At 39.5% G+C, this 13,345-nt stretch overlaps 2 protein-coding genes across 2 annotated transcripts; both read right to left on the bottom strand.

The window, feature by feature from the left end:
• Positions 1-18: 18 nt before the first annotated feature.
• Positions 19-477, bottom strand: BDZ99DRAFT_527899 (uncharacterized protein; the record flags this gene model as incomplete). Its single annotated transcript, XM_033726312.1, has 1 exon — positions 19-477. The coding sequence occupies one exon, from the start codon at positions 475-477 to the stop codon at positions 19-21; it is 459 nt and encodes a 152-aa protein (XP_033568904.1).
• A 631-nt stretch (positions 478-1,108) lies between these two features.
• Positions 1,109-1,779, bottom strand: BDZ99DRAFT_402403 (uncharacterized protein; the record flags this gene model as incomplete). The annotated part of the gene is made up of 2 exons (XM_033716280.1): positions 1,109-1,377; positions 1,437-1,779. Coding segments are annotated over 2 exons (612 nt in total), but the record flags the coding sequence as incomplete, so codon positions are not given.
• Between the last annotated feature and the right edge of the window lie 11,566 nt (positions 1,780-13,345).

Genomic DNA, 13,345 nt, shown 5'->3' with positions numbered 1-13,345 from the left:
CAATTTTTGTAAGTTCCCCTAGCATGATCCATGCGCGGTTCCTTGAGCGAGTTTTGTAGGAGCGTGAGGTGCTGCGTTTGGAGACTCGGCTGGATGAGACACGCTTTGGGACGGAGTCTGGGATTTAGGCTGCGGGAAGGACGCCTCAAGGGTAGACTGCCAGGTTTGCGATCCCGCGAGCTCACGTTCAGAAGCCACTGCATGACGAGGGTCTAGCGGTGTATTCAAGCCGCCGAACTTGACGGGCTTCCGCAGGTTGTTGGCGTATATGGGGTTCAGGTTGAATGGTGGATACACCACATCTTGGGTCTCCTTGACAGTGCTTTCTGCGGAGACAGAAGGGGATCTGGAGGAGGTAGATGACGAAGAGTAGTATGTCTCATTGTCGTATTCGACAGGCAGCGTCTCGACGGTAACAACAGGCTTCTTCGGAGACGTCGCTTTGGTATGAGCACCGGATCTCGTTGTTGGCGGCATTTTCGAACGGTTAGAACTATTGCAATAAGTCGAAAAAGCAGAAGGTTCGGTTAGGTGGCGTGACGGCGAACTGAGGTTATTAGACCACCGTACCAACGGCGCCACCATGCGGCGCGGTACGCCATCACTATCTCACATATCTCCAAGACTCGCAGCGACCAATTGTAGCGCATGATGCGTCGATAATCTATGGTTAGTACATACTCGAAAAGCTACGTACAATATCTGCCGTGCCTGTCATCCAATGACTACTCACCATAAAACGCATCAGCTTTCAGCAACGGAGACGCTTCCCTACTAGTTACCCTTCACATCGCTCAGCTTCAAGCCGTCGACACTCTTCGTGCTATCTTGGACGATGCTATCGATCTCTCCCTTCAAGCTGCATGGGTGGTTCACAAGGCCGTTACCTCTGTACGAACCGCTGTCCTTGTGACACCATATCGGACTTCTAACTGTACCGATCTTACTCAGGGTTTCCGGCCTACGTGCCTAGCCAATTACAACTTCTACAGAGAGGGGTTGGGGTACGGTGGCCTACCCTGCCTACCGCTGCCTACTGCTGCCTCTAATTAGTACTTATGCCTACGCTCCCTATGTAGTATATAGTCTGCTCGTACGGCTTCACAAATCAAACAGAGTTCACGTCAATTTGCAACCTAAGTATCTTCGAACATACTCTCCTGAGGCTCGATCCGAGGAACGGGCTCTCTGGACGCGGTGCTAGAAAGCCCCATCTCTCCATTTCTTTGTACAAGGCGCCGAAGAGGAAAGCTCCGCAGCAGAACGAGTAGGACTCGTACCGGCAGGAATAGTTAGTGCTACGATACCTCTGTAGCAAACAGTGCAGTTCTGAGATAATGTGGTCGATGGCATGAACACGCTTATGGTCGATATCCCCTATGCTTGTTAGCAAGATATACTTGCATTGAGACTTTGCGATGGCTTGGCAAACCTACGCGTAGCGCTGAGAGGGATTGGAAGGCTCAAAGTTTGGATCGCCCCCATGCTCTCCCGGATCGCTACAGCCGTAGCCTTCTCAAACTCCGTCGACAAATCGAGAACGGCCGAGACGCACATCCACAACACTAAGTCTCGACCATAAGAGGCTGGAACCGCGTAGCTACGCCTTACATGATTGATCCAGGTGTCGACATAATCCTCGATGGCTTCTGCTTTTTCAAGATTGTAATAGTCAATAAGCACGGCGATCTTGGCAAGCATCTCAACGCTCATGACCTTTGGGATCTGGCGTTTGCGTAGGTGGAAGATATTGAGAAGAATTAAAAAGGCTTCTTCGTCCTAGTCGGAGGCATAGACGTAGAAGTAGCCGTCGGCGGGGTTAGGCACAGCTTCTTTGGAACTAGACGACGTCAAAATCCGCTTGAACCATGGCGAAGCGAGGATCAAGTGGCGCGAAGAGACACGGTAATGTACGACCTCTTCCTCAAGGTCAGCCGGTTGGGTCCATGGTTCGGCCAGATCGATGTCTTCGCCGCTGAGCACATGGTCGGCGTTGCGGGATAGCTCCGTGACCATGGGTCGCGCCTCTCCACCAGACAAGCTCCCTTCAGCGACGGCGTCAGTGTCCTCCTTTCCTGTGAAAGCATCACCATTGTCTGCCCAAATCGACCCCTTCTTGGCCTTGACCTTCTTTTTGGACTTGACCTTCTTTTTGGACTTCTTGGAGGTCACCAATCGGTCCCAATCGTCATCATCGTCCAGCTTGATGGCTAGCTCCGCTCCCGGCTCCAGCTGCAGCTCCGACACGACGTGCTCTGAAATCTCGGCAGTCGGATCCCATAGAGTGCCACCGGCAGGGTAATAAGAGGAACTGCTTCTTCTACAGTAAGTTAAACTAATATACTGTTAATTTAAGGGATCCGCTAATATACTATAGAGGAGTAGGCTTTAGATATAGAGCGCAGTACTGTAAAGTCCTGCACCTAAGCTGTTGCCCGTAGAGCTGGAGTGAGAGCCGCTTATTGTGGCTTTGAATTATGTATACCGAAAGATTAAGGTTGAAGGTTGAGAGAACGTGCTTTGGACGAGTGATGATTACTCCACACGCGTTTAGCGCGGATAAGTGCATTCGTTCGGCAAGCATCCGGTTCGGATATATGCTTTATCTCCATCAAGGGTGGCGGCATCGACCCCATGGGCAGCTTATTCTACCTTATACAACATTCTTCATCTTCCATCAATAGAGGTACTCGTACTCGTACCCACTACAGCTCTAGGAACTTTCATGCGTTTGCAATCTAACAAACCTCCGAATAGAAGCTATTTTACATTAAGAAATGCCGGTTCGCTGCTGGTATTCCAGCTTAACAATCAGACCGAAGATCGCAACTCAGTCTACTTACCTCATTACATTCACCGGGTGTGCTACCTTAGGCTCTAAATAACCTTTTAGCTCAATGACCACTTCATTTATCTCTAAATTCCAAGTTCGCCGGAGTTTGGAGCTCATAGGGTTCATCGCTAGTGTGCGTGCTCAACGCTCAACATTAGAAGAAAATCGTCAAACCTCATCACTTAATTTAACCCCTCTTGTATTTCGTTCGCCCATTCGGAAAGACTTGGCATACTGAAAAGCGTGGAGGTCAGACGCGTAAAGTACATCGCGTTCCACGCATCAGATTCATGGGAGGTTCATGGTAGTTGTTTAGGTGGAACCGGTGCCATTGGTAACATTCTCACAATATTCAAGAGCTTGGCTTCTCATCAACCACAAATCTGTGAAACACCACTACCAAACTTGACGCGAGAGCTCGCCAATGAGAGACCCTAGAATCAAAGATGAACTACTATTCCAGCACTAGGAGAGTCGAAGTTACTCTCAACGAAATTTCTCCTATTGGCGGAAATATCGTTCTGTTATACAGATTGTTCCGTTGTCACGTTCCCTCATCTCCTCCCCGCATCTCCAGGCAGAATTACCCCGGAATCGGATGCTGGCCAGTAGGAGTGCCGCTCAGCTCCTGATATCCGTCCACGACCTCTTTTCTCCGTTCTTCACCATCACCCACGATTGCTAGCACATTATTGCTCCCGCTACGAGTGACTCTCTTGTTAACCTCTTCCTGCAAGGTGGGCAACGAAGGAGAATTCGATGCTATCTGAACAAACGTTAATCCGCATCATGGATGGCGATCTCGGACTTGGTTGTGACTAGAAACATAGGATCGATTTGAGCCACCGGACTCCGTGAAACAAAGTGGACCTCCCACCAATAATGCCTCTCGCTGCTCAGATCGTATTCAACCAGTAAAGAGTCTTTCAATGCGTGAAATCGCGGCTGCGATACTCGACTTTCCCTCTTTGGATCTGAAACTGCGCAGCCCACACAGGCTACCTTCTTACAGAGACATTCCTAAGCTTATCCGAGGTTGCTATGTTAAGCTATCGAGACTATCGCAGACATGACATCACGAATGAATGCATAGAGACGGACTACAGCTAAGGATTGAGGTACATGGCTCCAGGAGTGCATCTAGGACACTGATAGTGTAGAACGAGCAGAGCTGAAGCTCTTCTCGTGGAAGTAAGCATTAAAGTAAATGCATCTACTGCTTGACAGCCAAATGAGGACGTTTGTGTTGACCCAGGTCCAAATATAAGTCATCCTCCGGTCTAACGACTTAAAGCTCGAACAAAACTCTCTCTGTCCTATGGGTAACTCTCATGAAGCTTCACCCAGATCTCGCAGATCTCTGCGCCGCTCCGTCATCGTGCAGGGTCCATAAGGTAGACTTAGCGCCCGAGTTCCTGTCAGACGGACACAGCCTTTATGACCCCTGAGTGGCTGAATGCCGGTGTCCTGCAGCAGTTCTCTTTCTGGAACTACACCCACCATCGGTGCTTTGATCCAGGAAGGGCCGATCTTCGGAATATCGTGTTAGTAAAGTGTGTCTATAAGTACGACGGCTGCGGCAATGTCTACCTCTTCATTAACAAGGTCATAAAGTTCTGTGAACCGCGAAAACTTGTTTTTCAATTCTTTTCAACCATTTCAACCAGTCTGAAGACTCCTCAACGATCTTAAAATGGCCGCTGTGCAGCCCAAGGGAGACTACTTCTTCGTTTTCATGCTTCATGTCCTCCTCTCAATCATCTACGCGTCGATGTACTATACCCTCTCCGACTACTAGATCGACACAATGTGAGATGGCCGGCCCAAAAGAGAACAGCAAAAGCTACGGCCAGAGTACTTCTGCCTCAAGCATCTTAAAACACCTGGCAGAAGTTCACAAGTCGATTCCTACCGTCCACTACGTCGACAGCAACATCGAAGTCTTTTGTGGAGCTTGCGCAACTTAACTGTGGTCCTCTCTTCTATCTTGCGAAATCGGCAGACAATGAACACTTGGTTCATCCGATGCCAACGAAAAGTGAGTAGCGCTCAAACAACTCCAGTCGATATTGAGCTAACATCGTCAAAGCTTTCGTCCATCTGGTACCGTTCGCGACCCAAATGGATACTTTATAGGGAACCCGCACCACATCTGCCCGGAACTAGCAGCACCCTACAACTCTTTCTCGAAACCGAACTCCATAGTCATCCTATTTGAAGCTCTATGTGTCATGGAAGTTGCTTCAATTCCGGCTCTACACGGCACTCCTTTTCCCACCTTCCCCCGGGGCTTCATTCACATATTTTGTCTTTCGTTTTGGCGTTGCATACGACCCCAAGTCGTTTAGAAGGACTAACGTCCGTCCCCGGGTAGCGAGAAACCCACCAAGCCAAAAAAAAATGAGGGGCACATGGACTTCTGGTAACCCAGACTCTGTACACACATCGATATTTCCCACAGTCCTGTGTAGGTAGGTTGTGTGCTGTGGCCACTCCTGAACACTCGGAACCCCTCCCGCCCAAAAATTACGTTCGCATTATCGCATTGGCGCCTAGTTTGCGGCAGTGATGGAACTGGACCGGGTTAACTTGGAGCCGGAGTGGATGGGTTACTCTATATACTGGGTTGGGTTCGAGCTCTGATTGGCCGGCGTGGGGTGGATTTAAGGCTGTGGAGCCTCCAGGCGCTCCATAGCTTTCCTCTCTTAACGTAGAAGTCGTGGTGTTAAGGTGAGCCAAGGCCTCTAATTAGCTAACCTATATACTCCGAGGCCTCTAAGGCCCTGCAAGGGGAGTTGTATAGAAGCCTGTCTTAAAATTATTAGCGCAGCTATATAAAATTAGACCTGTTCCCCTATAAAATCTCTTACCCGCCTAATACCTGTTTTTAAGGCTATTTATGCGCCTGCTTAACACCTTATTACTATAGCTAGCACTACGCCCGTTAATAAGGCTATACGCCCTTAGCGCTCTTTTACTAGCTTTCTTAGTATTTGCTAGTTAGTTTAGGTTACTAATAATATTATCCTAGCACCTTTTTCTATTAATCTAGTTTATAAGGACGCTAATAAGGTAACACAGTTTTAAATTGCTAGAAAAACCTATATCTGTTATAAATACCTTATATAAGTGCTTTACTATACTAAACAGCATATATTATATATATAGAAATAGGCAGAGGATATATAATAGAAGAATAGGATAATTAGATAACTAGATATTTATTACTGCTATTTTTATAAGTATATAAAGCAAAGCTAGAATTTACCTATAGTTTTAAACAGTAGAAAAATTGCTACAGATTATCTTATAAAAATATATAAAATAGATAAAAAGTTAGGCGAGCTATATACTGCTATATAAGGCCCTATTCTATAGTTTAAATCCGCTAAAGCGCTTTATATAGCTATAAACTTTAAGTTTTTAAAAAGCTTATTTATTTAATAGATTATATTATTATTATTATTATTAGGTTCTATTAGGCCGATTTAGCTCCCGTTAGGGTTTATACGGCAGTACTATCTAGGTTTTATTTACAAGGGGAAACCGTTCGCTCTATAGCGGTCGGGTAAAAACCTTGTTTTCTACAGTATATAACGCCTTACGTTCCTTTTATTTCTGCGCGGCTGTAGGGGACGCGTGGCAGCTCTATAAGCATTACTATAGAGTAAGCTATCTTAATATATTTTCTAGAATTAATCCGGTGTCCGTAGGCCCTAGGTTCTAGGGTTATATAGTGTCCAGATGGTTAGTAAGGTCTAAAGTCCGCGTTAGGGCGCGCGTGCCCTTACTATACGCGCGTGCCCTTTTTCTTAAAAGCTAAGGTATTAAATTAAAGGATAATAGGAAATTAGGGGGTTACCCTATTGCGGGCGTGCCTATAGCTATGCAATATACGTGTATATATATAGTTCTGTTCTTAAGGCGTGGCTATATAAGTCGGCTGGCTGTATAGCCAGCTTTTCCGTTGCTATTTTTCTAGCTATAGAAAGGTAGGGTAGGAGGTCTATTTAGTGCAGGAACTATTATAAAACGGCCTTATTTCCTTTATAGTAACTTTTTCTATTACTCTTAGAAACTTATAACTAGCTAGTTTTCTTAGCTCTGCGCCTGCTATAGTATTTTTAGCCTTTTATACTTCTCGGCCTTTATTAAAGCGTATAAGAATTTCTCTTGCGCTTTACTTATATATAGCTATAACTTTAATAACTTATACCTCTATATTTAGTAACTTAGGTTTACTATTATTTTATAGCTTAGGTATACTAGTTTAGAGTTCTAATCGCGGTTTAATTATTTAGAACACCTTATCTATCTTTAATAAGTAGTTAATTTCTATACTTTTAATTTTTATATCTATATAGTAGTTGCCTACTTATAGCGGATAAGGACTAGCCCGCTATTAATAAGGCATTTAGAATCGGAAGTAGAACGCAGCCCGCCCAATTTACGCGACCCAACCGATTAGCTACGCTGCCGGAAGTATTATTACAGCTAGCTATATAAACTACGTACAGCGGAGGCGATTAGCTAATATTAAGCGGAAAGGTTTAAATACTATTATTATAAAACGACCTAGCCAACTAATAAATCCACGCTAAGTAAAAAACCTAGGTAGATAACAGGCAAGCTAAGAAATAATAAAAGGATACCGAGATAAGCTAATATTAAAATAACTAAACAACCTTACTATTATATAGTATAACGTCTATAAAAACTTAATAACTTAGAAAAAGTTCCTTAAAAAGGCGGAGAACGCCAGCCTGTAACCTATAGTACTAGCTATATAAAAACTATAAAAAAACCTATGCAGGCAGAGGCAGAGGTATATAGTATATACAACGTATATAATAAAGTTATACTATCTACTATATATAGGAGAGGAATATATAAAAGCCTGTATATATATTAATAAACAACTAGATATTAATAAGTAGTCGGTTATATACTACTTACTAGATTTTAATACCCTTTTCCTTTGCGCAGGAGGAGAAAGGATCTATATTTATAATATCTATAACCTAAACCCTAATAGTATTATATAGGAACTATTCCTACTGCTAAATAATACTAAAGCGGAATATATTCTTATCGGAGATATAAACCTATACTATCTACTATAGGAAGAAGTTTAAGTTATATAAATTAAAAAGTAAGCAGAGGAGCTTTTCTATATTACGCGCGAAGCAGGTATAAACCTAGCTACGGAGAAAGAGCTAGAAATATAGGTAAAAGGAATATTATAGTCTATAATTAACCTTACGTTTATAATAGGGTAGCTAATAGAACGAATAATTTCCTCTATAGTATAAAAGGAATAGAACTACAACTCTAATCACCGGCCTATATATATAAAGTTCGATATCTTACTACTAAAGGCAGCTAAACCCCTATAGTATAGGCTATAGAAGGATATAGTATAGAAAGTAGTATAAAAAAACCTAGTAATACGGCTAAATAAGCTAGAAACTCGGAATAACCTGCAGGAGACGGAGGAAAATCTTAATATATTTATATACTGCCTATATAAGTATATATAAGCTATAATAGACAAAACTATACTACTTATAAAGCTATTAAAATAAGTATTACCTGTATAGTTAATAGAGTATACTAAAAAAGTGTAGGAAATAAGGCGGGCCTATAGAACCTAGCGCTTATTAAAAATAGTAGAGGACTAGATTTTATACAAAGTATAGTATAATAGAAAAAAAAAGGCTATATATAAAGAAAGTATAAAAGTATAGCGCCGCGCAGTAGATAAGATTATATTAGATCCGAAAAGCGTATAAAAGCTAGCTAAATAGGGCAGAACTATTAGAAAAAAACCACGGCTACCGCCTTAATTCCCTTTTTTTTTACGGCCTAACAACGCAACGCTTTATATAGATAATAAGACTAAGGCCTAAATACTTATAGAATAGTTCTTCCTACCCTCTATAGAGGCAGACTTTTCTAATATTAAAGAATACTAATACCTAGAGCTATATAAGTTTTTATAAAATATTATAGTAAAAGACGTCCTCTCCGCGCTAATAGGAATAGCCCCGGATAAGGCCCCGGGTATTATAAAGATAACTAACAGAATTCTTAAGAAATGCGAAACGCAGCTAGTACTAACGCTAGCTAGGTTTTTTACTAGGTACGTGCGTATAGGGCACTACCTACGGCCGTATAAAGAATTAATTACTATAGTACTATATAAGCCTTAGAAAGCGTTCTATAATATAGCAAAGTTATATAGGCTAATTATACTACCGGAAATAGTAGGTAAGCTACTTAAATATATTATAGCACGAAAACTATCTAAAATAGCAGAGGAGAAAGGTATGCTCCTACTAAGCTAAATAGGCGTAAGGCCTAAATAATCTATATAAATAGTACTAGGACTTTTTATAGAATAAATATAAACTATATAAAAGGGTAACTTTTACCTTATTATTTTCCTTTTTAGCCTGGATATTTTAGGGGCCTTTAATAAAGTATTTTATAAGAAAATAATATATAACCTATAGGTCTAATATATACCGGAATAAATAGTCTAATTTATAGAATTGTTTCTATAGAACTAAACTATAAGACTTTTTATTAGAAGATATATTACTAAAACTATCCCGGTTAACACAGGTATACTATAAAAATCCTTACTTTCGCCGATCCTTTTCTTATTCTTTATAAGTACGCTTCTGCCGGCACTATAAAAAGGTAATATAACAGCCTATAGGTTTATAGATAATACTAATATTTTTATATTTAGTAGAAGTACGGAAAAGAACTACAGGGCAATTAAAAGTGCGCACGTACGGTGTATAGAGTGGGCGAAAAAGCATAGTATAGTATTTACCCTAGATAAGTATTACCTTATACACTTTATAAGGCGCTATTTAAATACAGTAAATATAAAGGCTATAGTAAATATTTAAGGCTTTATAGAAGGCCTAATTATAGAGCTTTATATACTTAGAGTCTAGGTAGACTCTAAACTTAAATAGGGCCCGTATATATATATTATAAAGGAAAAGGCTATAGTATAAATAGGAGCTTTTACACGGCTAATAGTATTAATATAGGGCGCAAGCTTCTAAAAAGCATAGTATATATACTTAGTAGTTATTAGGCCGGTTTTTATATATAGGTATACTACCTAGTTTCTAATACTAGGTATAAAGGAATAAATTAGCAAAGCAAAAATTAAATAACTTAAAATAGCCTAGAACTACTTCCTCTATACTATTACAGGGGCGTATAAGATAATAGATATTAAAACGCTTAAATATAAGACCTTTTACCCCTTTTTAAAGCTTAAGCTAGAGAAACTTATAGTAGTATATGCGGACTGCACGCGCGCAGGCTAGGCTAGAAAGTATATTAAAACTATATACCGCACTATTAAAGACACTATTAGAAGATACTATAAGCCTAGGAAAACGCCTAAATATAAGCTAAGCCGGCGTAATATACTAAAAAGGCTCGCGGTTAAGGCTATAGCACTAGCCCCGAGGTATAAAAGGCAGTTAGACAACTTATATAAGCTTTTAAAATAAGGAGTAATATAGGAAGTATATAAGGAAAAGTAGAGGAATAAATAGAAGGCCTATAGGAAGAAATAAAGGGGCCTTCCTACGCCGGCCCTTAATATAAAATAGAATAAGAATTAGGTAACTAAATACTATAAGCTTATAAAAGTAGAAAGCTTAATTATTACGCTTTTATAAACGGAATATATAGGGCTTAACGTATACCTGCACCGTATAAGGGTGCCCAATTACCTTTCGCCTGCGTGCCCCTGCGGGCATATACTACAGTCTCTAAAGTATATAGTAATATACTATAAACAACACCGTAATAGCAGAGGCAATATATTTTTTAAGGCTAGAATAAGAATATATATATAGCTGTATAAAAACTATAAGGGAAATAAGGCCGTTTTGCAATAGTTCCTGCACTAGATAGACCTCCTACCCTACCTCTCTATAGCTAGAAAAATAGCAACGGAAAAGCTAGCTATACAGCCAGCCGACTTATATAGCCACGCTCTAAGAACAGAACTATATATACGCACGCATATTGTATAACCACAGGCACGCCCGTAATAGGGCAACCCCCCTAATTTCCTATTATCCTTTAATTTAATACCTTAGCTTTTAAGAAAAAGGGCACGCGCGTACAGTAAGGGCACGCGCGCCCTAACGCGGACCCCGGACTTTACTAACCTTCTGGACACCGTACAACCCTGGAACCTAGGGCCTACGGACACCGGATCGATTCTGGAGAATATATTAAAATGGCTTACTCCGTGGCGATGCTTATAGAGCTGCCACGCGTCCCCTACAGCCGCGCAGAAATAAAAGGAACGCAAGGCGTTATATACTATAGAAAACAAGGTTTTCACCCAACCGCTATAGAGCGAACGGTTTCCCCTTGTAAATAAAACCTAGATAGCACTGCTGTATAGACCCTAACGGGAGCTAAATCGGCCTAATAGAACCTAATAATAATAATAATAATAGTAGTTACCTATAGGATTACTATTATACTTTTTATTCCTTATTATAGTAATAGTATATCCTGTCTTCCTCTATATTAAATAGTACCCTATTACCTATTTATTTAACTAATAGGTAAAGCAGTTATTATTATAGCACGCGGTCTATAATATAGAATTATAGCGGTTTATATTTAGTTTTGCTATAACTGCTGCTATTTAGGTGTTCTTAGAGTACTTATTTATAAAGTATTCTTATTCTCCGTATAATAGGTATACGCTGTTATACTTTCTAATTTACCTCTTTTTATTAGTAATTAGTTTACCCTTCTAGTAGTTATATTATTTTATAATATTAATTTCTATATAATCTCTATAGTTGCGGTTAGCTACTTTTAGCTTTAGTCTAGCTAGTTAGGCGTAGGAATAAAGTTTTTTCTTATTTGCCCGCTCTAGTTATTATTTATACTATTAGCTATTAATTTATATAGCTATTTCCTTAAGTTTATAAAGTATTAAAGGCCTTTTGCCTTATATAATTTTATTTTTAACATTTTCCTTAAGACCTCTATAGTACTATATTTTTAGAGCTTTATCTTCCTATAATAGCTTAAACGCGATTTATATAAATTCTAAAGTATAGTAGCCGGCTAAGCCCTTCTATTTTAGAATAGTAATCTATTATTCTGCTAATATATAATATAAGCAAGCCGGCCACCTAAGCAAGCCGGCTACTTTATTAACTTTTAATAGCTTTAAACGTAGATTACTCTACAATACTAATAGATATTAACTTAATTTAACTTATAGTCTATTCTATAATAACTTCCTTATCTTTTTAACACGTATAAGTATTATATCCTATCTTACCGCAGCGCTTACAGCGCGCTTGCTGCCGTATACTTCTACCCGGGCGCCTTCTATTTTAACGCATTTCGCCCTTAATTTATTTATTAGCTTCCTTTTAAGCAATTATATTAAACCCCTGTACCTTTATTAGGACTTTTTACCTCTAAATTTGCTTTCTTTTGCGCTTTCTACGCTTTATAGCGGCCTTATTCGCCTTTTAAAGGCTTATAACCTAATTACGTAATAATACTGCCCTATATATCTATATTTTAGCGCCTTTAATAAGTAAATTAAGCAACTTAAGAATTATAGTAGAAGAGCTATTTTAATATATTTAAATATAATTATAAATTAAAGCTAATTAAGAGCCTAGCTTAAGAGTATTACTTAGTATTTTTAATTTATATTAAGCCTTTACTACGGCAAAAGGTAATAGTATATAAAGTATAATATTAAGCTTTAAAAGCACTGCCTCTAAATTAAGCGGTATAAGGCCGGCGCCTTAAAAGCTTGCGTAAATATTACTTTTTATAAATAAGTTATTAAATACTGCTTTAAAAGCTAGTAGGAACTTAAGCTTTATAATATAGTTAATATAGTTGCGCGCTAGATCCTTAATTTAGCGACTATATGCTTTTTTTAATAGCGTAAAACAGCCTATATTAAGCGGCTGCAATAGATATAAAGTGTGCGGCGGTATATATAGCGTAATAATATTATTCTCCTTATAAAGCTCTTTAAATTTAAGCAAGTTATAGCTTTTATAACTATCTAAAATAAGTAAGTAATATACGCCTATAGTGCGGTCCTTTATATATATATATTAAAATATTACAGCTATATAATACTAAGCTTATTTATTATCTAGCTATTATTACTTACTGCTATAGCCTAGTCTAGTAGTATATTACTGCCCTTATACTATATAAAAAGGTGGTACTTACCTATAAAGATAATAAACGGCGGGATTGCCTATTTATATACGTTAATAGCCTTAATTATAGTAGCTTACTTATAATTACCTAGTTATATAGCTTTTAGTTAATTTTATTTTTTAGAGCCTGTAATAACTACTCCTATTAAGATAACACCTATCTAAAAGCCGGTTTTATTAAAGTTATAGAAGTTAACGTAATCCACAAGTTAGTGGCCCGCACAAGCTAGTGGCCCACCCAACT

The sequence above is a fragment of the Mytilinidion resinicola genome, assembly GCF_010093595.1.
Source record: "Mytilinidion resinicola strain CBS 304.34 unplaced genomic scaffold BDZ99scaffold_35, whole genome shotgun sequence".
NCBI lineage: Eukaryota > Fungi > Ascomycota > Dothideomycetes > Mytilinidiales > Mytilinidiaceae > Mytilinidion > Mytilinidion resinicola.
Note: the sequence above shows the minus strand (reverse complement) of the source record. Positions and strands in the feature narration are given on the sequence as shown.